Source organism: Cibotium barometz, chromosome 42 (genome assembly GCF_041138505.1).
Source record: "Cibotium barometz isolate CiBa-2024 chromosome 42, ASM4113850v1, whole genome shotgun sequence".
NCBI classification, from domain to species: domain Eukaryota; kingdom Viridiplantae; phylum Streptophyta; class Polypodiopsida; order Cyatheales; family Cibotiaceae; genus Cibotium; species Cibotium barometz.
Window position 1 is genome coordinate 36238726 of NC_141087.1, and position 26247 is coordinate 36264972.

The 26247-nt window shown below is 45.7% G+C and overlaps 1 protein-coding gene across 3 annotated transcripts in view; it reads left to right on the forward strand.

Annotated features, from left to right (window-relative positions):
• Window positions 1–2275: 2275 nt before the first annotated feature.
• Window positions 2276–26247, forward strand: part of LOC147614439 (glycolate oxidase 1-like) — a 90005-nt gene continuing 66033 nt past the window's right edge. Inside the window, exons 1-5 of one of the 3 annotated variants that reach the window (XM_086780976.1) lie at window positions 2276–2292; window positions 2556–2803; window positions 2896–3020; window positions 3228–3274; window positions 15176–15253. In XM_086780976.1, coding sequence (XP_086637102.1) covers window positions 2586–2803; window positions 2896–3020; window positions 3228–3274; window positions 15176–15253 — 468 coding nt within the window. In that variant the 5' untranslated portion in view covers window positions 2276–2292; window positions 2556–2585. Of the gene's footprint in view, window positions 2293–2369; window positions 2804–2895; window positions 3021–3227; window positions 3275–15175; window positions 15254–26247 lie in introns of those variants that run through there. The other 2 variants (XM_086780975.1, XM_086780977.1) reach the window with 2 other exon arrangements.

Here is a 26247-nt window from a genome sequence, read left to right on the forward strand (position 1 = left end):
ATTCCTTAAGATTGCACACCATGCATAATAATTGGAGAACAAATTGGAGAACATGGGATGAATTATCTAGTTGTAAATATATGTTGCTGCTCTAGATAGATGTCCCCTTTGAAGTTTATCACATTTACCAGGTGCATGTATTCAGTTGGCATCTTTCTACAAAGCTTGATGAACATGAGAAAGTTCAACGGGTTGGTCCAAGACATATTCGTGATATATAAATATGAGTGGCACTACTTGGAGAGCTTACCTAGAGAGCCTGTTTAGAGGTATTGGGGCAAGGCTATAATGTTACAACACTAGATTAGGCAAATAGACTACCACCTCTAGGATCAGTTGATCCTTTTCCACGGTCACCCACTGACCGACTCGGCTGAGTTGGTTGAGTTTAGGCTTGTGGGAACTTGGGCACTCCCTTTAACGAACTCTTGCTACTTCTTGTGATGGCATCCTTTTTTCTCATTTTAGTTGCATGCAAGGCGGTGGTAGTTCTTCTATTAGCCTCGAGACAATTGACCTTCAGCTTATTGCTCTTAGAAATATTGCGAGGTAGACCCTATTAAGCTCTGCTACATGCTGCAATTGTGCTTTAGATTACATCCTCTTCATCTCTCAGATGGTTGTAAGCAATGTATAAAGTGAAAAATCTGCTGTGGATATATAGAAACTTAATAGTGTTACAATACTCTCCTATCTTGTTTGACCATGCTTCTAGGTGTATACAAGGCTTTACGCAACCTACAACATGGTCCTCATATCTTGGTGGCTGCACCATGTATACTTCCTCCTGTGAATTGCCGTGTAGAAATGCATTCTTTACATCCATCTGATGTAATAACCATTTCTTAGCTACAGCCATAGTACTGATTGTCTCTCATGGTTTCCATCCCAGCCAACCAAGCTGAAGATCCCCTTGAAATCAATGCCATAGATTTGTGTATATCCCTTGGCCTACTAATCTTGCCTTGTACCTACTCACCACACAAACCCATTTGAATTATGTTTTACTTTATAGACCCACTTGCATCTAATTGCTTTTTTCTTCTTAGGTGAAGGCACCAACTCCCATGTCTTATTTGCATCCAATGCAGCCAATGCAGCTATCTCTTCATCCATGGCATCTTCTTATTATTTATGTCCAAGTGCCTCCTCAAAGCATGTGGGTTCAATCTCTTGTATTTCTTTTACCATTAAGCATACTGATGGATTATATACCCATCATAACTTGTCCAGTGGATATCTAACCCTTATAGACCTGTGCACATGTGGATCACTACCAGGTGTTCTCAACATAGGTTGGCTCTAGCTTTGGCCCTTTGTACACCAATTATAACTATAACCCTTGGAATCCAATTTGCTTCTCACTTCATTTGGCACATATACATAGGCAATGCAGCCAAACACTTTCAAGTGTGCCAAATCTCGTTTTCTGCCAATAAACTTGTGTTTATGCGTGATGCCATGAATTGCTAGTGGGGGTCATGTTCATAATGTAAACCACGTTGCCTACTGCTTTAGCCCAAAAGCATCCCTTTCTCATTCATCAACACACATGTAACTTTTGTAATATGCATGTTCTTCTTGTCACACCAAAATGCTCCTTACCAATGGAGTGAGGGGAGAGCTCTCTATGCCTATATGGAGGCAAAAAGAGATAGCCTTCTTGGTAATGTTTCTCTTTCATAAAAGGTGGGGGAAGAAGAAAAAGCTAATGCAAGAGGGAAGCTTACAAACAAAACTATCTAGCATCCATCCATCAAGCAATCAAGATTCAACAGCATACATGCAAGCACGAATAGAGAAGAGAAGAGCTCAAAAGTATTCTATTGCAAGGGAATGATTGTGTATTGCTTATTGTAAAAAACGACTTATATATAAGTGACTAGTTTTCACACTAGGCCGGCCAAACTAAAAAATGGTATGACCTCTATTACTGGTCTTAAGCAAGGATGTACACGAAATCCTTAGACTTTCTCTATTTGACATTAAGTACAAGGTAAGGCCGCTTTATATCTTCTAGCATCGTCTTACAAAATACAAGTGTCCATTCGAGCAGGTAAGGTAAAACACCTTAAAGTAGATGGTGAAGTACCTTAAGGTAAGATGGGACGGGTGAAACCATGTTAACCTCCAGAGTGGTCATAACAGAGATCGAGGTGTTTCATAGTTTGCCTTGGGATTGTCTCATTCTAGACGTGCCACTTTTACCCCCGCAGGGGTCGAAGGGCGGTGAAGCTCTTAATTGCCGTTACTCAGATGTCTATGGCCCCTTCCTAGGCTAGTACCTCCAGTGTAAGATTTTTTTCAACTCCTCTCTTACCACCTCCTCTTCATTGTCCTTACTTAAAGGTCCATAGGCTAGCGACCTCCCTCCTCCTCTCCGTGTTTTTAAACTACCTATTTCCGCCGCACCCTCCAACATCCCTCTGTTATTGCAAGTTCAGTATTTCTTCGGCTAGAAAAATCTTTGAGAAATTAATGTATTAGTAATTCGTAAAGAAAAGATTCCTCTCCGGAGCCGGCGATAGGAACTCAATATATATAACTTGTGTCAGCTTCGGCGAAGCTCAGACAGCAAATTAGCAATGGCACGCAAAGAGACTGCTGCTGCTGCTCGCGTGGAGGAAATGGAGAAGGAGGCGGGCCGGTGCTCGTCGGCGGAAGAGGCCGATGTGGTGAACGTGGGCGAGTACGAGGCGCTGGCTAAGCAGAGGCTGCCCAAGATGGCCTACGACTTCTACGCTGCGGGCGCCGAGGATCAGTGGACCCTCCACCACAACAAGGCCGCCTTCTCCACCATCAGGTAAGCCAACCTTCGAGAAACTTGTGGGAAATGGATAATTCCTTCAAGAACCTTCTCGAAGAAAATAGCCCAAGTTGCCTTCATTGTTGCAGATTACGTCCAAGAGTGTTGGTGGATGTGAGCAAAGTTGATTTGTCCACATCTGTCCTCGGATTCAAAATCCCCATGCCAATCATGGTGGCCCCAACCGCCTTTCATAAATGGGCCCATCCTGAGGGTGATCTCATCTTTCAACCTAAACTCAACCCAATCTGCATTGGCAAAATTTCTACTTCCTTAAACAATCTGAAGACATTCTTGCTCAGGCTTATCTGGTACTCAATCTTTAGGGAAGTCTTCTTGTAGTCATAAAAACCAAGATAGTGGGCACTTTCCCTTGCTGGCTAGGTATACTCTAATCTTTTCTCTTTGTTTTTTGTGATAGGTGAGTTAGCCACGGCAAGAGCGGCTGCATCGATTGGGACAATCATGGTATGTCTCTAGCTCAAAGATTTGACCAAAAAGTAAGGGCAACCCCTTGTTAGGGTAAGATATTGTCAGAATACGCAGCGGAGATGATGACCAGATTTGGGAACACAAGAGCAAAACGCAGTGCAGAAAATCACAGCACAAGTGAGAGAGAGATAGAGGCGTGTAACTTTGCTCTATATACACAAGAAGATCCCGAGAATGATACAAAAATGACAAGGGGGCTGGGGGCCATTTTATATGGCCCCCCATGAGCAGTCGGCCTGCTGTAGGACTGAAAATCCATAGTCGGCCAGCAGCAGAGGGGGTCGGCTAGCATTAGGGAAGTCCACGACTCATGCAATGCAGTTGGCCACTTCCAGAGTCTCCATAGATGCAGTCGGCCAGGTTCAAGGTCCTCCTGCCACTACTAGACTGCCTCCCATGCCACAAAAAAATAGGGAAAAATACGGAGAGTGGGGAAAAATGAGAAAACACCTCATAAGGGCGACAACAAAGGCCCTGGTGTATAAAAATAGACAAGAGATGACTTCCATGAGCTCAACTGCCTTATCAGGAAGCTCCCATCCAATCTGGTGTCCATCAACCAGATCAATGAACCATTCTGCTTCTGAGTCAAAGAGGCATCACACTGCTCACAAGGATCAACACCTGTTACGGTGCAAATCTCCTTTGTATCTCATGTACAAATCAATAAAGCAATGAAAAAAAGTGTTTCTTAGTACTTGGTTTTTGTATATGATGATGTGGAACATAGCAATGTGCTTGTTGATTCTTTCACGTTGAATTTTCTAAGTGAGTATAGAGATTGCTTCACAGATACTTTGCCAAGTGATTGCCTCCTCGGCTAGAGGATCAATGCATTGATTTGGTGCCTCGTAGTTCACCTTCTAATGGGCCGGCATATCATGTGAGTGCTTTCCAACAAGAGGAGATTATGAATCATGGTGGTGAACTCTTAGAGAGGGGTTTAGTGCGACCAAGCTTTTTGCTATTTTACTCACCTGTTCTTCTCGTGTAGAAGAAGGATGTTTCATTTCATATGTGTGGATTACAAGGCACTAAATAAGATAACCATCAAGAATTGGTTCCCATACCGAGGATTGATGATATCTTAGACAAATTGGATGGTTCATCATGCTTTAGTCACATTGATCTCAAGAGCGGCTACCATCAAGTGAGAGTAATGCCTCAAGATGTACAGAAAATAGTTTTTTCACACTTCTTTTGGTCTCTATGAGTATTTGGTCATTTGCCATTCGGTCTTGTGAATGCTCCAGCTAGAAGAGCACAAGATGCACTTGAGAGTGATTTTTGAAGAGCTGAGAAAACATAGGCTTATGATCAATGACAAAAAGGGTGAATTCTTCCTATCAAAGATTCACTATCTTGAGACTTGGACACAGTGTGTCTAAAGATGGCATGCGAATGGGTCCTGCAAAGATCCAAGCCATTAAGGGTTGGTTGGAACTCAAATCTATTCATGAGAAACACAGTTTTCTTGGTTTATACTCATACCATAGGAGGTTTATATTTCACTTTGCAATGAATGCCTCACCATGGCATAAACTTACCAAGAAACACTTGCATTTAAGTGGTCAAAATCAGAAATTGGTGCTTTCCATAGGCTCAAAGATGCCATGTAATATGCGGAAGCTTCGGAGAAGGATCGGTACTTCAAAACTCAGAAATCAGCACTCTTTTCGCGACGGAATTAACACACAAAACTGGAAGACGATGTGCAGAAAATAGAGAGAGAAGGGGGAGATGGAGAGGACACAGTGTTGGGTCCCAATTACCCTCTGTAGGGCCCCCACCACGGATGGTGTATTTGATTTATTAGAATGATGTAAATCTGAAAACAAATACAAAGTACTTGACCTTTTCTTGGCTGGAAAACCTGCCCTTGACCTTCAGTCCTTCACCCCTTTGCGTTAGCAAGTTCTTGGCTGTCCTGGCCCTTGTTTGCTTGGAGCACTTGGTGAATTATGAGATGAGATCAATGATTATTGGCTGGAGTATTTATACTCCCTTCAGCATCCAGTCGGCCAGCTAATAAAAGCCCCACGACTAGGTTCCATTCAATAAAATGCTTTCATACTTTATTAAATGCTGTCCAGCCTGCGCATGCTTTCTGGGACAGCTCCTGGCTACTGGGCATGCTGCGCAGAGGTGTGGGACTGCCCCTACACCTGGCCTGACGAGCTGCGTAGGGTTTCAAACCCTGTCGGCTGCCTGTCCAGCAGCCCTAGGGCTGGCCGACAGCCCTTCCAGCCCTTCCAGCCCATGCCTTGGCTGGTGGGCAAAGCTTGGGCCCTCCTGGCCCCTTGGGGGTGGTTCTACACCTCCCCCATGCCCATACTAAGAGTGCAAGTGCAAATCTTCGCACTGGGGTAGCCCTATGGGCTGGCCCCATCTCTACATGCAAACCTACATGCCTACAGAGGCCTGGCATCCAGTTGCAAACCAGATACACAGAACATCTGACATCATTCCAGAGGGAGACTCACAGCGCGGATTGGCACTGCTTCATGTGCAGGACAGTGCACACCTGACCTTGGACGTATGTGCAGGACAATGCACACCTGACCTCGGACAACTGAGATGGATCCCTGACTGACTCGTCCCGGACTGGGCTCACATGGGACCAGTTCACCATCCCAGGTCTTGCACCTTCTGTACAGAAATGTCTACGTGGCATCCAAGTGCAGGATGCACGTGACATCCCCTTCTGCTTAACTTGACGGAAGCTGCATAGCCTCCAAATAATCCGTCAATAATGTCGGATAGTCTTCGAAAAATTCTTTGTCGAGCCATACCGCTTCATGAGTTCCTCGGTCCTGAAACTTCGTGAGGAACTGTCGTAGTCTTCGGCCTGAGCCATGCTGGAAACGGTGCAGAAGGATCTGTTCTGGAACCATTACTTCTGCTTCATCAATAATGTCTGGTTCCGCTTCGTCTTTGACCTCTGAAGGGGGTGGATCTGCAGATGGCTTTAACCAACTGACATGAAATACATCGTGCATAGTCCAACTCGGAGGTAGCTTTAACTGCATAGACACCTCATTAATCTTTTTCCGGATGGGAAATGGTCCGAAGCTCCTGAAAGACAACTTTGGGCATCACTTGCCCACCTGCTTCAATCTTTGCTTCATAATCCGAAGATACACCCAATCCCCTTCCGAAAACTTCATGTCCCTTCGGTCTTTATTGGCCTGTCGGGTGTAGGCCTCTTGCGCTTTAGCCAATCTGTCTTTAACGGACTCTAGGATCTCCTGGTAAGACTCCGTCACTTTGTTCGCCTCCGGTACTGAAGACGAAGTCCTGGTTAACAACGACTGGAAAGGCCTTCCAAACGCTGCCTCATATGGAGTCCTGCCAATAGCTGAAGAAAAAGAGTCATTCAAAACAGCTTGAACTAAAGGCAAAAACGATTCCCACTTACCTTGCTGATTGTGGACATAACACTTCAGCACATCAAAGGCCAACTGGTTGTATATCTCTGTCTGGCCATCTGTCTGTGGGTGGAATGCACTGGAAAAATTCAACTTAGCACCAAAATTATCAAACAATGCCCTCCAAAAATGACTGGTAAACTTGGCATCTCGGTCTGACACTATGGTCCTAGGAATCCCACCAATCGGGTACCAATGCCGAATGAATAGCTGGGCAACATCCTCGGCGGTCACATTGGCCCTGCAAGGAATAAGCATAACAAATTTGCTGAACCTGTCAACAATAGTTAAACACTGTGTATTACGCTTACTCGGACTGGGAGGCAGATTTGTGACAAAGTCCATCGAAATGTCCTGGAAAGGACCCTCAGGAATTGGCAAAGGCTGTAACAACCCTATCTTCTTTCCACGAGGAGCTTTCACCTTTTGACAAATGTCACAGCGTTGTACATATGTAAACACATCACGCCTCATCTTTGGCCAATAGTATTGCTGTTCTAATTTCTCCAGAGTCGAATTCATGCCCCTATGACCACCTGTAATGGCATCATGGGCATCATGGAGAAGAGCTGCCCGAAATGATTTCATGACACACAGTCGGCCTTTGTAGAAAAGCCAACCATCGCGTATCAGAAAATGGCATGGTCCCGTGGCATCCAATGCCTGTTCCCACTGTGTACCGAATTCCTCGGAATCCGCGTACGTGTGCTTCATGTCTTCTAGTCCTGTACCAACAAGGTCAAGTCTAGTGGTCTGAATCGCAGATACTTGTTCCTTCCTGCTCAAAGCATCGGCCACTGGATTGGCCTTTCCTGGAAGGTACTCAATCGTGCCACCGAACTGCTGCAATATCTGACTCCAGCGGTGTTGTCGATCACTCCACTGTGCACTTGGCATCGTCTGAATCCAGCGCAATGCCTGATGGTCAGTGCGAATCTCAAAGTCACGGCCATACAGGAAATGTTTCCAATGTTTCAAGGCCTGTATAACTGCTAGGAGTTCACGATCGTAGACTGAGTAGTTCTTTTCGGCGGGCAGTAACTTACGAGACATGTAAGCTACTGGATGACCATTCTGTTGCAATACACTTCCAATTGCGATGTTACTCGCATCGGTGATCACCTGAAATGGTTCGTCCCATGAGGCAAGGGCTAAACAAGGCGCTTCTGACAAAGCCACCTTGAGGTTCTGGAATGCCTCCAACGCTCGTGGAGTCATTCGAATCTTTTGCCTTCTTGTTTTCACTCCCTTTAGCAGATCGGTGAGGTCTGCCGAGAGATCAGAAAACTTGTCAATGTGGGTGGAATATGCCTGGCATATACCCACAAATGATCTAATGTCATAAGCGGTCTGAGGTACTTCCCAGTTAACAATCTCGGCCACTTTAGCCGGATCAAGTCGAATGCCTTCGGCACTAATTATATATCCCAAGTAATGTACCTGGAACAGATAAAATTCTGACTTCTTTTCATTGACATAGAGCTCGTTGCTTTCCAGCAACTTAAGGACTTTCTCCACATCAATGTCATGCTGCTCAACTGTAGCTGAAAATATGAGTATGTCGTCCAGAAATATGAACACACACACTCCAATCAACTCCCGGAAAATACGCATCATCATGCGGTTAAATGTAGCTGGGGCGTTCGTCAATCCAAATGGCATAACCACAAATTCATAGTGGGCCCGTTCTGTACGGAAGGCTGTCTTGGGGATGTATCCCTCTACAATCCGTACCTGGTGGTACCCACTCTTTAAATCCAATTTAGAGAACACCTTAGCTCCATTCAGCCTCTCGAGAATATAGTCAATTCGAGGCATCGGGAATCTGCTCTTGATAGTCAGCTTGTTGAGTGCACGATAATCGATACACAACCGAGAAGACCCATCTTTCTTCTTGATAAACAAGATCGGTGCTGCAAATGGCGACACGCTGGGGCGGATGAAGCCAGCTTGCAACAATTCTTGGAGTTGGCGGTCCAACTCCGATTCCATTGTCTTAGAAAACATCAGGAAGAAACTTGTGAAACCACTGGATACCCAAAATTATGTCTGCTCCTACAAGAGGGGCAACCATAAAGTCACGCACAAACTCTATGCCCTGAATCACTAATTTAGCACCTAGAGCTTCATACTTGACGCTCGTTGTCATACCTGTGCTAAAACCCTCAACTTGTTTGTCCACCGGAGTTAGCTCGAAACGGGCACGCCTAGCGGCCTCTTCCGTGATCACATCCTCCGTGCTGCCGCTGTCAAACAAGACAACGACTCTCTGGCCACCTATGTAGCCAAAAGACTTGAGCAATTCGTTGCGCTCATACTCCTGGTCATGGGCGCCCTTCTGCTTATCTTCGAGCTCCCGGCTAATAATTGCTCCAACTGAAGCACCGGGGGTTGAAGAACTAGGGGTAGCCGCTGGGGTCTGTGTGGGAGCTGTGCTCACCACGGAAGCTGTGGAGGCGGTGGCGGCCTTTGGGGGCTTCTTCGGACAATCCCGAGAAGTATGTCCTTTTGTGTGACAAAAGTAACATCTACCCTCCTTCCTGTACTGAGAAAGCTCCTCAGTACTCAACTTGCCACCTGTCTTGCCTGCCTCTGCTTTTTGGTCTGGAGTAAGCTTAGACGCATTGTTCGAGTTCTTGGAGCCAGAGGCTCTCGGGCTCTGTCTTGGGGAAGACTCCGTCTGGTTCTGGCTTTTGCCCCCCGAGGCGTTAGCCTTAGGAGAAGCCGGCTGGGAAGTCTTGGGCTTGCCACCATTGTGTTTCATTTCTGCACTCTGCGCAAGCGAGAGTGCATCCTCAAAGGTGGCTGGCCTAAACATACGCACCTCCCATTGGATTTGCGTGTCCAGGCCATACAAAAACTGCCCTTTCTTGTCCGTATCAGATAAGCCTAATTGCAGACACAAGGTCAAAATTTTATTGGCAAACTGAAGGACTGGTTGCGCGTTCTGACGCGCTCCCCTGAACTCGTCTTCGAGTCGCTCAAGGTAGTGGGGCGGTAGAAACCGCTGCTTAAGGTCGCGGACAAACTTGTCCCACACATAAGCTGCCATACCTGCTCTGGTGTGGGCATGAGCCCACTGAGTCCACCAAGGAATGGCCTCACCTTCCAAGTACCAACTAGCTAAGATCACTTTGTCAGTATCTGTTTTCCTAACTGCGGCAAAGTAAGCTTCAAATTGATGTAACCATGAATAAAGAGTTGTGGGATCGAGTTTACCATTATACTTACTGAAATTCATTTTCTCGAGAAAATGATTCGAGGGCGCCGCCGGTGTCAATCTGGCGTCCAAAGCTCTGAGGTAACGCTCGTGTTCCACTCGTCGCATGGCGTTGTCTTCTCGTTGTCGAATCTCCAATGCACGCATCTGCATCTTAAGCAAGGAGCTTGGCTGCGGCTGTGACCCCGCGAGAGGGTCCCTGTGACGAGGATCTAGTATCTGGGATACGGAAGGAGAGGGAGGAGGAGATGGAAAACGCGACGCTGGAGAGCGAGAACGCTCCTCCAGAGCCAAAATCCGCGCCTTCTGCTCATCCAACTTGGTTGTCTGGTCTGCGATTGCTCGCATCATTTGCTGGAACATGTCTGTGACACTCAAGCCGGGTGCCCTAGCTGGGCTGCCTGGTGCACTCTGGTCCCATGGTTCTGGTTCTCTCTCGTCGCCGAAACTCGCCATAGCGGGAAAATGCAATTCCTTTCCGGAACGCAATCTGACCATCCACTATCTGTGTGGGAGACTTCCGGAGGTTTCCGGAGGCTAAAAACCAACCGTCCTTCGAGGGACAGGAGTCACTCCGAAAGGGGTAGTCCACCGGCGTCTAAAAACCAACCCCACAAGCGAAAAAATTTTCTGGTTTTCTTTGCTGAATCTTTGTCCTTGAAGTGAGCTCTGATACCACTGTAATATGCGGAAGCTTCGGAGAAGGATCGGTACTTCAAAACTCAGAAATCAGCACTCTTTTCGCGACGGAATTAACGCACAAAACTGGAAGACGATGTGCAGAAAATAGAGAGAGAAGGGGGAGATGGAGAGGACACAGTGTTGGGTCCCAATTACCCTCTGTAGGGCCCCCACCACGGATGGTGTATTTGCTTTATTAGAATGATGTAAATCTGAAAACAAATACAAAGTACTTGACCTTTTCTTGGCTGGAAAACCTGCCCTTGACCTTCAGTCCTTCACCCCTTTGCATTAGCAAGTTCTTGGCTGTCCTGGCCCTTGTTTGCTTGGAGCACTTGGTGAATTATGAGATGAGATCAATGATTATTGGCTGGAGTATTTATACTCCCTTCAGCATCCAGTCGGCCAGCTAATAAAAGCCCCACGACTAGGTTCCATTCAATAAAATGCTTTCATACTTTATTAAATGCTGTCCAGCCTGCGCATGCTTTCTGGGACAGCTCCTGGCTGCTGGGCATGCTGCGCAGAGGTGTGGGACTGCCCCTACACCTGGCCTGACCTGCTGGGTAGGGTTTCAAACCCTGTCGGCTGCCTGTCCAGCAGCCCTAGGGCTGGCCGACAGCCCTTCCAGCCCTTCCAGCCCATGCCTTGGCTGGTGGGCAAAGCTTGGGCCCTCCTGGCCCCTTGGGGGTGGTTCTACACCTCCCCCATGCCCATACTAAGAGTGCAAGTGCAAATCTTCGCACTGGGGTAGCCCTATGGGCTGGCCCCATCTCTACATGCAAACCTACATGCCTACAGAGGCCTGGCATCCAGTTGCAAACCAGATACACAGAACATCTGACATCATTCCAGAGGGAGACTCACAGCGCGGACTGGCACTGCTTCATGTGCAGGACAGTGCACACCTGACCTTGGACGCATGTGCAGGACAATGCACACTTGACCTCGGACAACTGAGATGGATCCCTGGCTGACTCGTCTCGGACTGGGCTCACATGGGACCAGTTCACCATCCCAGGTCCTGCACCTTCTGTACAGAAATGTCTACGTGGCATCCAAGTGCGGGATGCACGTGACATGCCATTACATTGGGACCAGTTTTGGTGATTCCCGATTTACAGAAGCCACGTGGTAGTTGCATAGAACCTGTCCTAAATCAAGAAGGACATGCCGTTGCATATGAGAGCAAAAAGTTGCATGATGTTGAGCTTTCTCTTGGCAACTATGAGAAAGAGCTATTGGTTGTAATTCATGCTCTTACAGTATGGAAACACTATTTATTGTGGGAGCTAAATTTACAGTCAAGATTGATCACCAAAGCTTCCAGTAGCATGTCTTGTTGCTGCCATATTTGCTGCATTTGTAGTTGTATCAAGGAAAAAATGGAAGTCATGGAAGACTCGGGTCCAAATAAGGAGACAATCGGAGAAGGAGGACGCTTTGTGGAAGAAGATGAATCAAGGGGAGTATTGAGCTACTCTTGTGATGAGGCTGTCTTCCAGATTACTCATAGTGGGAGTGCTCGTGTTCAAGCTCGAGTGCAAGCAAACCATCCACTACCACGGGTGTGCGAGCGCAAGCAAACCATCCGACTCTTTTAGGGGCTTTTCCAATTCATATCACGAATGAAGCATTTGCAAGATTAGATGGCAGCGGTGGGGATCACCAAGACCAGTGAAGAACTGGCATGCAGGTGCATTAGAGTCTTGTCCCTGAAGTATGATAGTTTGGTGACCTCATTGAACACGCAAGTGTGCGACCCGCCTCTTACTTTTGAGGAATTCGATGGAATGTTGTTGTTGGAGGAGATGCGTTTTAAAGCCAAAGATGGTAGTGATATTGCATTCTCCGCGAATGCAAAGAAAGGCAAGGGGAAGGGCTTTGATAACCCCAATGCTTTTGAGAAGAAGAAGAAATCAAAGGCAAAGTGTTTCTACTGCAACAAGCTTGGTCATGTGGTCAAATCATGTAGACTGAAGGAAGTAGATGAGAAGAATGGCACTTTGAAGCCTTGGATCATTGACAGTGGAGCATTTCGACATATGACCATTCAAAAGAGTTGGTATAGCTTCCTTAAGCTTGTGGGGGAGTTCATTATGGTAGCGGTTGGGATCGATGCCAAATGACTCAAGTACTATTTCTCTTGTTTCTAGCGGTGGTGATACTAAAAAGTTGTTCGATGTCCTTTATGTGCTAGACATTAAGAGGAATTTATTGTCAGTTGCGGCCATAGCTGATCGTGATAGAAGGTTCTCTTCGATAAGGATGGTACAATCATCACAGATGCCAGTGGCAATGTCGGGCACTTGAACTTTGTAGTCTTAAAAGAGATGCAAAGGAATGGAATTATGGCACATCTACTAGCATTTTCAAAGATTTTAGATGTATGTGAACGTTGTATGATGGGCAAGCAATATCGGCATGCATTTCCACAAGAAAGCAAGAATTATGCAAAGGCTCCTCTAGAGCTTTGTACATGCAGATATGTTACAATTCCACGGGCCTCCTAAATGCATAACACAAATAATTAGAATAAACGCCCTAAGAAGGGTGCAAGCTAGCTCACCTCCCAACCATAGGTTCTATGCTTCGAACCGTCCCCGAGCGAGGGGCTAAGGTCTGATTCCCAGAAATCCATGCTAGTCTTTCGGCATGCTGATCTATGCTCTGCTACATACGTAGCCGGAGTCTTAATTGAACTCTGACTAATAGTGAGGTTATGACAACAATAATCAGTGTTTCACTTATATTGTGTGCACTGTTGTTATAAATAACTAAACCATTATAAATAGCGAGTAGACATGGATTTACTAATAATGACCTTAGCCACCCGTATTAGCGTGCTTCCTCCTAATCCTAGGGCTCCCCTAATTCCATCAGATTAGGTTACTAATCTCGAGGATTAGTACTAGGTATGTAATATACTTCCACTCTTGAGATGTTTCCATTCTTGGAAACAAAATCTATCTAAGAAGAAAACTGAGAAACCTATGTTGTAACTAGCATCTGTCTCCCAAGTCAGAAACATTTCGAGTCGATAAAGAGGGGAAACTTGAACTACATTTGACAAATGAATTCATAATCTGGTTCACAGAGTTGAGGAGGAATAGAACAATCCTCAATCCAACTCCCGAGGAATTGGATAATCTGACATCACAGAGAATTGGCGTAGCTAACCAAGTTACCTATCTTATGCATCTGTTCCATCCAGTCCCCATTCCGTTCCTGCCCTGTCTCTGAACACCGTCTTTGTCTTCATTTCGGAGAAATGAGTCTGGCACTCTCACTCCACCCCTTGGAGGATCATCCTCCCTTGGAACTGTTGCCTGAAAGCCTTTCCTGGTATGCCCCAAGTGGCATCCGACTCACAGGACTGCCATTCCCCTTGGGTTTTGTGGAACACCACCAACCAACCTCCTGGGAGTTCTTCCCTGTCTTGTGTTCCTTGCCCTGGGTGTTTAGCCTTGTTGAGACTTATGCTCTGATACCAATGTTACACGTGGAAGCTCTGGGAGTCTTCTTTCAGCCCTAAACACCACCAAGAACATGCTGATGCAGAAATGCATACAGAGGAGAGAGAGAGAGAGAAAGAAAGAAAGAAAGAAAGATTTTATTAACGTCTTCCAAAAGACCGAACTCGGCCTATGAGACAAATCGGAGTACATGTATGGGGTATCCTCTGTCATCCCAACAAAATGGAGAGAGAGAGAGAGAGAGAGAGAGCTGGAAATTCAGTATATCATATAGTACAAAAAGGTACATGAATCCTTGCAGCCATGGGCTGCCTTCTGGGAAAGGTAGAATACCCTTACACACACCCAAGAGGGAGTGAATGCATAAAACGATGAGCAAAAGTGCCTTTTATAGGCCTTGGAAAAAGCTAGAGATCTGGCCAACTGCTGGTTGGCCAGCCGCTTGGACACCAATATCACTAATGAAGTACCCAACCTGTTTTAATGCAGCCGACACAGCCTCTTCTTGCATTCCACACAGCCGAGAGGTCATCATGTCCACTCCAGTCTATCACTGGCCATAACTTGCACATCCATGGTCCAAAATCCTGATTCTATCTGGTTCTTAATCCTTCTTTATCTGGTTGCACTCTAGGATTAGTCGTGGGATTAGCATGTACATGTGCATGCACATGACATTGCATTCTTGTGTTCTTTATTGTGTTGGATCCCCATAATATATGGGCTTATTTCATACTTGTTGATGCTTGTTTTTGTATTAAGAGTTCTTATTTATACTGTCTGTTATTATGTTATCTCCTTTTAATGTATTGGTTTTTTGCCCTGTTTTTTTTTTTAAAATGAAAGTAATACCTTTTGCATATTTGCTTTCATTATGGTGTTTGATTCACATGATTTATGATGTTATTTCATATTTGTTGATGCTTTTTTGAGTAAGAGCTGCACATTCATTGTATCAAAGGGAAGTGAATGTCTCAGAGTGCTTGTCTGATGTATACACGTGTCCTTTGTCCCTCATGAATGGTGGCTTTCTATTAGACTATTCTAATTGGTGTATGGGATTTGAATGCAGGTCCTTTCATTCTCATCTTCATGTAGTGTGGAAGAAGTTGCAGAAGCAAGTAGTAGTATCAAATTTTTTCAACTCTATGTGAGATTCTTACTATAGTAATTTTGCAGTTTTAATGAAGGATGAATGTAAAGTTAAGGGTACTCTAAACTTTGACGGCGATTTCTTGATTACATATAAAGAGTTTGGAAAGGTAGTGAAAAAAGCAATTGGCATAACAGCTGTGGCCTTTTTGCTAAGACTATATGAGACTCTTTCACAAGACTATTGTCACACCTTTTCAAAATGGTTGCTATAGCTCCTGCAGAATACCCTATGATTGTCCTACTATGACATGAAAATTAATATCTTTCATTTTTAAATTTTGTATATATTTTGGTAGTTCTGTAATGAGAGCTTGTTGGATTATATCATCTCCAGAGGGTCTACATAACCTTTCTTCACGCTTGTATTGGCCATTTATGAGGCCCTGCATTGGCATATCTTAGTAGAGATTATTCAGCATTTTTCTACCATTTTTTGGGTATTTGTAGGCATTTTTGTAGCATTTTATGCTACTGTCTTGCTGTCCGCATGCTACAGCTGGCTGACCAGCATCCTATGGGAATATATAAGGGCTGACTCCCTTTCCCCTAGTTTATCTCATTTTTCAGCATTCAATTGAGGTCATTAGTAGCTGCTTCTGCTTCTTCCCATTGTACAGCACCTACGGGCTTCCCTCGTGCTCAGCATTCAACAATAGACATCAGTTTCTAGCATTTACAGGTCTTGTACCTGGGCCTACATCTATGTTTTCTATTTGCTTCACTTTCTTTCTTGGTATCAGAGAAAAACATTGACCTGTGAGCAGAAGAGAGCTGCATTTTCTGTTTTGGAGCAGAGGCTTCGATAGTTTGCTTGCGTTTTCTGCAGATTTCAGCGTAGAAGGTGCTGCGTTTTCTTCCGAGAGCAGAGGCTTCCTCAAGAGTGCTGCGTTTTCTTCATCTGACACTTGGGACTGTTGTATTGCTGAATTTTCAACAAAGATTGCTGATTTTTCTGATTGCTGAAGCCCTCTTCTAGGTGCCAAGGACAGGGAACTACATCTTGGAAAGATCTTCCTCTCTATTCAGTTTCCCACCCTTCCTCCCTTTCTTGTTGCTGTGCACAGCCTGAGAGGAGGACTTGCTGATTTTTTTCAGCCCCTTTCTTCGGAGAAGGTTTCTTGTCACAGAGGACATGTCTTCACAAGGTTTCTCTACTGCTGCTCCTTCTCTTGTTGATTCTCTAGCACCATCACAGCCTAGATCCCCTACTCCCGCCACTGCACAGGTGGTTCCTATTCCCAATCTTTCCTCTCTGAGTTTCTCTCATCCAGGTCTTGCTCCCACCCCTACCCACATACCATCTTACAATCCTCCCCAAGTCAGTGACTCCATGAAGCTTACAACAACCAACTATCATACTTGGCCTTTCTACACTCAGTTGTTGCTGAAGGAGCCGGTGTGTGGATGGCTTTCTCCGCACCTCACTTGGTGGACCTTGCTTTGAGAAGCATATTGGATGCTCGGGCTCGTCTTATCATCATCCATTGCATGACTCCATTCATACAGGCACAATTTGTCTCCTCTCGGAGTAATGCTCATCAGATGTGGACAGAGATCCAGAGGTGGTATGGGAGAGTTCGACAGTTAAGATTGCCAAATTGGAGTCAGATCTAGAGAAGCTTACCATCAGTGAGTCAGATAACTTGATTGAGAAGATTGGAGAGTTCTCTCGTATCAAGCTCCAACTTGAGAAGTACAGGAGCACCATCAACAATCCCATCCATAAACTTCTTGGTAAGTTGCCTGTTTCCTTTGATTCTTTCAGAAGGGATAATATTTATTTCCGTGATCCTCTCCTCCCTTTTGAGGACTTCGTGAGTTATCTCCACGACAAGTGCATGTTTCGTAGAAAAGGCAAGTCAGAGTCTGCTTTTGTTGCCTTTGACAAGGGTAAAGGCAAAGGCGGAAAAGGGAACTCCAACAACAACAACAACAACAACAACAAAAACAAAGGCAAAGGCAAGGGTAAAGAGGATTCTAAGGAATCCAAGGACAAAAACAATGAATGTGATTATTGTGGTAGGTCAGGTCATACTGAGGCTCGCTGCTTTGTTCGTCGTGATGATTCTTGAACAGCAAAAGCCAAGTATAAAGCCCAAGATGCCTCTAAAGCATCTGACAAGGACAACACCAAAGATAAAGGCAAATTTTCAGAGGAGGGATCTGCCAAAGTTGCATACATGGCAGTCACAGATTCATCCACTTCTTCAAAGGATTCATTCCTCGTGATCACAGATATTACTTCTCTTGAAGAGGTTAGTGTCACACTTGCAGCAGTGGAATGGGTTGGTGATAGTGGTGCTTCTGTCCACATGACCAATCAGGCCCATATCTTGGAGGACTACTAAACTCTCTCTTCTTTAGTTCGTATCGGCGACAACTCTTCGCTTCTTGTCACTGGTGTTGGTAATGTTTCTTTGGGTTCCTTTGCCACCTTACATGATGTTCTGCATGTACCACGAATTTCCAAAAATCTATTTTCAGTATACAAAGCTTCTCAGAAGGGACTTGGTGTGTACTTTGATGATGAGGTCATCGAAGTAATTGATAGGAAGACTCTCGGGGTTGTGGCTAATGGAGTCCATGATGGGGGTCTCTACAAGATCACCAATTGTTCTTCCCAGATCCCTCACACTCATTCCCATATTCATCAGCTTTTCTCATTCCGGACCCATATCTATTGAAGACAGTTGTACGAGTCATTCTACGTCATACTTTTCAGTTGCTTACTGGATACTAGACTACGAGTTTTGGAACTTGGAACTTGGACTTGGTTTTGGAACTTGGGCCTTGGACTTGAACTTGGGCCTTGGACTTGGACTTGGTTTTGGATTTCGACTTGGAACTTGGAACTTGGACTTGGACTTGGTTTTGGAACTTGGAACTTAGACTTGGACTTGGTTTTGGAACTTGGAACTTGGATTTTGGATTTGGACTTGGAACTTGGACTCGGACTTGGTTTTCGATTTGGATTTGGGTATTGGATCTGGTACTAGTCCGGTGAAAGATTCTTGTTGGTCATCCCCGTGGTGTGCTCGGTATCAGAGATCTCGTGCCTCGACACCAACTTCGACTTAGAGATTCTACATCAGCATATTTGTTTGCTTTTGTATTCATTGTTGTATTGATCCTGGCTAGTGTGCCCGTGGATTGTTCTTGAATAAATTCTTGAAAGGAGGCGGGGCTTGTTCCCCGCTCAGTGTGGTGTATCGTGTAAGATTCCTATTCCCTTCTCTCTCTCTCCTCTATCTCTCTCTTTATACCTTTATCTCTTGTACACGTGCTTGAGTCTGTCACAGCACGCCTCATTGGGCTTACAATGGTATGAGAGCAAGATTTCTCTTGAACAAACTTTCTTGGGGTGACAGAGCCATGTCGAGAGAAGAGGGAGACCAAGAGCCTCATGAAGGGAACAACTATGAGGCCGATACAGAACTTCTAGATGGGAACCAAGGCCTCAATCTATTTCTCATGAGACCGTAGCCATGACATCGGCAGAGTACCGAGATTTTCAGCAGTTTAGACAGTTTCTCCAAGATGAAGAATTCCTAGCTTGGAGAGCTAAGAAGGAATAGGACCAAAGAAGGGCTCGAATGTTTTGCGGATACTTTTCTAGGAGAGCTACCTCCAAAGAGATCGAAAAATCGTCAGATTGACATCATGCCAGGAAGCTCACCTCCTAACAGACCTCCTTATCGTGTGAGTCAAGCACAACAAGAGGAGATTATGAAGCAAGCGAACGAGCTATTGGAAAAGGGTTTTTAGACCTAGCTCATCACCTTTTTGCTCCCTAGTCTCGTTGGTTCAGAAAAAGGATGGTTCTCGGCGGATGTGTATTGATTACAGGGCTCTTAACAAGATCACCTTGAAGAGTAGGTTTTCTATTCCTAGGATTGATGACATCCTAGATAGATTAGATGGAGCCACCATCTTTAGTAGGATTTACTTGAAGAGTGGTTACCATCAAGTTAGGATTGTTCCAGAGGACATTCACAAGACCGCATTCAGGACTACCTTTGGACTCTATGATTATTTGGTGATGCCTCTTGGTCTTACCAATGTCCCGGCTACTTTTAACCGAATGATGGAAATAATATTTCGAGGACATAGAAAGTTTGCGGCTACTTTCTTTGATGACATTATTGTGCATTCAAAGAATGAAGGTGCATTCAAAGAATGAAGATGAGCATCGAAAGCACTTGGATATGGTATTTTAGGAATTGTGGAAGCACAAGTTGTATTTGAATGGCAAGAAGAGTGAGTTTTTTTTGTCACAGATTCACTACTTGGGTCATATAGTGTCCAAGTAAGGGGTCAGGATGGACCCAAAAAAGGTCAAGGCTATTATGGAATGGCCAGAGTTGACTAGTGTGCATGCAGCTCGAAGTTTCCTTGGCTTATGCTCTTACTACGGGAAGTTCATCGAGTGGCTTGCCGTGGTAGCAAGTCCACTGCATGATTTGACAAAGAGGGCCGTGAGAGCGGAAGACTTCAAGGAGCCGAAAAGACCGCACCCACATACGAGAAAGAATTGATGGCTATCATTCATGCCTTAAAGATTTAGAAACACTATCTTATGGGTGTGGAGTTTATTATCAAGCTTGGGTTCCTGGTGCTCCTTAGCTTTGGATTTTCTAAGTCTGGTTGTAGAGAAGCACAGAAGGATTGGATTTTATTGCGATTTTTTTTTCCAGAAAGGAGACTTCTATTAAGTATGAAAAATTTTACAAAATGGAGATTTCACACCAAGCAAGGTGGAGATCTCAACCAATCAGGAACCTTGTGCTGCCAATAGGGTCCCGAATGAGAGGACGTGAAAAAGATACCAATGTCCCACTCTCTCATAAAGTGGCCACGCTTCCTCTTCGCAGCCCTCGAAGATCCTTGGATTCTGGCCCAGGTAGCCATAATGTGTGAATAATATCACTCCAAATCTTGCAAAAGACACTGAGAAACAAGAACAGGAGTACCCTCAATGGCCTCAGTGCATCTAGCATTCCAGATATTCCAAGCTGTGATGCTAGCAATAATCTCCCAAGAACTGTCTAACCTCTGTGTCGGAGAGACAGTGTGAAAGTGGCAAATCCTGAAGACAACACTGCCGAGCAACTCCTTGCCTAACCATAATGGCCAAGCTCTTGTCAGTCCCCTCGAATCTCAGCTGAGGCCTAGACTTTGTCAACCAAATGATAGAACCAAAAGAAATGATAGCATCCCTCTTAATCCTACCAAAGAGGTGTGCAATCGCAGACCAAACCCTCTGTGCTTCCCTGCATTCCCATAAACAATGGTAAACTGACTCCGAAACTCCTGCACATCTAGGGCATGCTAGGCAAGCACTAGTAATAGACCTCCACTGATTGGTGGCCAGACCACCATGAAGGGAAACCCAGATAAAGGAGGAAATCTGTGGCTTCCTATGAGAAAGCCTTAATCTCCGCCAAAATACCCTCTGAATGTCAATCGAAATGCCGTAAGACTCCCAATGGGGTCTAAGAGTAGGGACACTCTGAATGTGTCCCAAGATAAGATGTCTGGCATTCCGCACCGTATAACTAAAAAAAGGCATGCTTTTCAAAGGGTTACAAGCATCCTTCCACTCCCACTCACCGGGGTCCCAATGCAAATGTCTGATAGGGCAGCCACCATACAACCAAAGGCTAACACTCTTTGTGAACATCCCTGGGGGGGTGGGGGGGGTGGGGGTCAACAAAGACATGCTTCCCTAGCTTGCCAACAACTCTGATTGGACGAATCTGGGGGCCCTCAATAAGGTCTTGCACATCACATCTCTCCGGCTGCCATCCATCCTGTACAGAAAAAAAGACCGGTACATCATCCTCCCTAGGCAAGGAGAGACCCATACCCTGAAGAGGAACGCTTGTTCCATAAAAAACCCCTGACCAAGAATGATGACGACCTTCCAAAAAAGATCCAGTAATCCAGTGGTTGGGAATGGCTGCATCAATCTGTGCAATCCTCCGGCTAGAGCCTCTCAAGTGCTGCGTGAAATCCAATCTCTGCACCTCAGTGAGGCTCTGAAGCCTCTTCCAAGCCAGCACTGTGGGGCAAAGGGTCTCCTAGCCAACCCAAAGAATATGCATAGCTGCCCCAAGAGGTCTACCATGCACATCTAATATCAAATCATTCCACAGAATGGGCTGCCGGTTAGCTTCCTCCGCTGAACGCGGGGGGATGTGTACCAAAAAACTCCTCAAGCAGTCCCAGGTTCGTAGGAGGGACCTAACCAAGGGGGACGAAGGGGAGCGGTGAATTGCATCCGAAAAAATAAAGCGTGAGCTGAGAGTCCAGTCACCTCCGCGAACAGGGACACGATCTGCTGCATGAGAAAGTCCTTCCATGGCTCAGTGCCTGGAAGAAAGCCCCTAACAACAAGCTTACAGAGCAAAGTCTTACATTGCACCTCAGGGTCAATGATATTCAATCCCCCTTCCTGCTTAGGCCCGATAATGGTTTCCCAAGCAACTCTGGCCCTGGTGTGTGCATTTCCATCAAGCCCTGACCAAAGAAAGTTCCAAATAAGGCGACGAAGCTGGCCAATGCAACCCTTATGAAAAATCCAGCACGAAGCAATAAACCAAGCCATGGCTAGCAAAACTTGGTTAACCACCAAAGCTCTAGAGGCCAAGTCGAGCTTCCTCCTCCTCGAGTGATGAAGTTTGCTTTTAATGCTTAAGAGCACTGGAGCAAACTGTTGTGCAGGGGAGATGTCAACGCCCACCTGACAACCAAGGTGTCTGGCAGAGCATCCTCTCTTAATCCAAGTAAAGCCAACATCTGGACCCCAATCTGCAAGAGGAGAATCATTGATCAACCAAGTGATTTATGCCAATGGATAGTAGCTCTCTTAATCCAAGTAAAGCCAACATCTGGACCCCAATTTGCAAGAGGAGAATCATTGATCAACCAAGTGATTTATGCCAATGGATAGTAGCTCCTGCTGCCAAACAAAAGGCCTCCAAGGCTGTATGGAAAGCACATAAACAAGCATGTGAAGCCTCAAGGAACAACGCTGTATCATCTGCTAACTCAGAGTCCAAAAACTCTTCCTCCGTGCATAAAGGCAGCCTGAGACCCACAACACCAGGAGCAGCCCGAAGAAACCTGCTCATAGCCTCAGCTACAATGAGGTACAGTAAAGGGGCGAGGGGACAACCTTGCCTCACCGAATGGGAAATTTGAAAACGCTCGCCGCGCCCCCCACAAGCTAAAACAGTGCTATGAGCCTCCCTGTATAGGCAAGACACCCCCCTAATCCAGTTTTGGGAAAACCCCATGTGTGCCATAGTGCCCTCCAAAAAATCCCAATCCACTCTGTGATAAGCTTTTTCAAAATCAAGCAAAAGAATGGCAAGAGGCTGTTGACTAGACTTTGCCCACTCGACAGCTTCCTAGAAAGAAAAGATGTTATCAAATATACTCCTTCCTTGGAGGAACCCATTCTGTGTATCATGGATAGTCCTTTGGAGAATCAGCTGCAACCTTATACTCGAGGCTTTAGCTAAGATCTTATATGCAGATCCAAGGAGAGTGATGGGCCTCCATTGCTTGATGTCAGTCTTGTCCCCACTCTTGGGGATAAGGTGAATCAACCCCTCTGTGAGGTATGGCGGCATCATACCCGACAACCACATTTCCTGAAGGGCAACAGTGATAGCATCTCCAATATGATATCAAAAAAGAATAAAGAAGGCGGGAGAAAGACCATCATCCCCTGGGCATGCAGTGCGTGAAGGAATTCATCGTTCGAGAAAGGGGCATCCAGGGAAGAACACAGCATCTGTAATGAGCCTGGGCATGCACTCCCAAACTTTCTGCCATGCCACATCTCTCGGAGGAGAGGACACCTCTGCAGTGAACAGAGACCGATAAAAATCTGAAGCAATACGCCTTACCTTATCAGGCTCAATCTGAACCTCACCCTGTGAATCCTGCAAGTACCTCACAGAATCCCTGCTATGGGAAGGCCTGTGCACTGAAAAAAACTCTTTGTTGCATCTGCCACCCATCTAAGTCCAAAAAGCCTCGTTCGCATGAAACGCGAACTCAGCCCTCTTGTCCATGGCCAACTGCAGCTCTGCTCTAACTGTGGTCAAGAGGTTTGTAATCCAAGATACATGTCGATGCTTTTCATGTTCCCTTTGAAGAGCAGCAATCCTACGCCTAATAGCTCTCTCCTTGTCCAGAGCCTCCTTCTTCTTGGACAAGGCAGCGCTATGATAATGATGGCTGGTCCTCTCAAGAGCCAGCGCAATATTATGACGAGGATCAGGACCGTCACAAGATCTCCATATCTCTCTGATCTCAAGGGAGATGCCAGCATCTAGATAAAGAGAGTCAAGGATACGGACACGGGGAGAGGCCGAGCGAGCCCAGGCTCCCTGAGACACAAAACGGCGGGGCAATGATTGGATTTGGTGGTGCCAGGCATAATAGCAATGGTGCCTCCTTTGTCCACGAGGGACCAATCATCCACATAAAATCTGTCCAGACGTGCAAAGATGCTCTCATCCCCACTCCTGCGGTTATGCTAAGAGAAAGATAAGGAGTTTGGCCTTCTCTGGAAGTCATCCTCAGTCCAGCAATCCGTGCCAAAAAAAGAAAGCGTGAACCTCTCCCATGAGGTTCGCTCCAAAGGGTGTGTACCCCCTTCGCGTCCACCCTTCTTGTCAGAAGGTTGCTCAACCATATTGAAGTCTCCTCCCACTATCCAATGATCAACCTGGGGAATGACATTTGTAATGGTGTCCCAAAAGGACACCCTTTCACCTCTCACGTTAGGTGCATAGATATTCAAGATTCCCAATTTCTGACCCTCATGCATGATCAAGATCCATTGCGCTCTAGCAAGGATGATAACACAATGCCGAATAACATGAGGCATAACAGATGCTGCCACTGAAATGCGAACACCCCCTCTAGTCCCAATAGCCGAGGACCAGAAGTCTAAGAAGACGATGGGCAGCTTGAGGACGCCTCTCATAATGCTGGAGGACGGGATAATCCACGGGGCAGAGTCCGCTGACATGCCCTTGTCTGAGGCCTTGCATAGTACCTGCATATGTACGAGAAACCTGTGTGCCTTGCAGGGCATCAAGGGCAATGGCATCATGCTGAAAATCCTACAATACATGATTCCCACTGCGTTGAACATCTTGCATATCGCCCCCTCCAAGTAGAGAGGACTCAACAAAATCATCCCGATTTGATATATCATCTCCTTGCAAAGATGCATGAGTTGATACATCCCCAGAAACATCATCTATCTGAGGTACAAGATCCGAGGAGGTCTTCCCATCAATCGCACTAGGGGGGCGGGCGTGAGAGACAGCTCGCCACACCTGGCGGACTGTAGGACGGGAAGGATCAAGGGAGGTGGCGCCTGAGAAGCACGCTTGCGAGGCCTCCTGTGACCCCGAGCCTGAGGGCAATCTCGAGCAAAGTGACCCTGTTGGTGACAAACCTGGCACTGATTAAGTTTACTTGCAATCTCCATACGTTGCTTCAAAGGACCACTAGGGCCTGGAAGCAAAACATAGTCCTCAAAGAGCTCACTGTCACGGTGTCGTGACGTGGGCGGTATCGCTGGGCAAGTGCGAGACTTCTGGCTGTGAGAGTAGCTTCAAATCCCAGCAAGGAAACAGAATATATATCTCTTCAAGGGGCACCACCTGCAGAAGCTGGAACCATAATATTTAAATACCAAATCTCAGCAAGACATATGAGTTGTACCAAAAACCATCATAGGCATCATGGTTCAAACCAAAATCCAAGGTTGATAACATTATAATCTGTCATAAAACTCAAAACATCAAACCCCAGAAAAACATCTCATAGGTTTTTGCACTCCAGAAAATCAACTCATGGCATATACATCCAAGACTCATGGCCAACCATCATATGGTTCCAAAACCAACTCCACATGGTATTGTGTTCCTATGATCCTTGCAGTAACAATTTCCACCTTGGGCCAGCCAAGTATCATTATAGACATCCTTGTATAATGATAACCCACAAAATCAGCCTCTATGAGCCTCTATAAACCTGCGCTTACGTCCCCATATGCAAAATTCTTCCTGTCAAGAACAAAGTAATTGGGTACTGCAAATCTGTGCTTCCTCAATTTGCATGCACCAGCCTCTCTCCAAGATAGTCACCTCTTTGTTGGCAGTGCATACCATCACACCCCATGGTATTCTGAAGAGCTATTTTGAAGAGCTATACTCCCTTACTCAGCACGAACAGCCGCTCCATTTCATGAGATACCCACCATAATTACACCAAGCATTCTTCACCTCTGCAGCATGCTCCTCGAAGGTGCTGGTCTTCCTCTACATGCAGTTCTCGGTGGTTTCATCTCTGCACAACTTTCAGCATGCAGATTCTTCTCTTTCTTCTCTTGAAAAAAAAAAAGTGAGGCTCTCCATTTCACTATAGCACACCAACTACATGTAGATCCTCACGGTTCCTTCGTGAACACCATGTTGCTGCTCTGCATCTCCTTGGCCATCTACTCTTCACGCGCTCCTCTTCATGCATTTACTTTCAAGACTCTCATACTTAGCACCATCACAGCAAAAAACACTCTCTGGTTTCTTGTTACAAAAGAGTCCCTCCACGAACAATACACGCATGCTCTCCCGTCTTCAGAAACATTCATGCAATAAAAATGATGCTGGTGCGTTTAGTTCTCTCCTTCCTGCAAAGTGAGGCGTCCATCATTGCAGCTCACACATAGAAACGCATGCGTCTCCCCACAGCAGAAACATGCACTCGTTTTGATCATCTCTTCCTTCATTGAAAACATAAAAATGCTGATTTTATAGATTCCAGCCATGTAGAAAACTGCGCTTTTTCCATTTTGATGAAGACAAGCTTATTTACAAGCTATAACCACTCTTCGTTTCTAAAAAAAACTGCAATTTTTCCAAGTTTGTATATGTTATAGAGCTCCCTCTACTGATTACA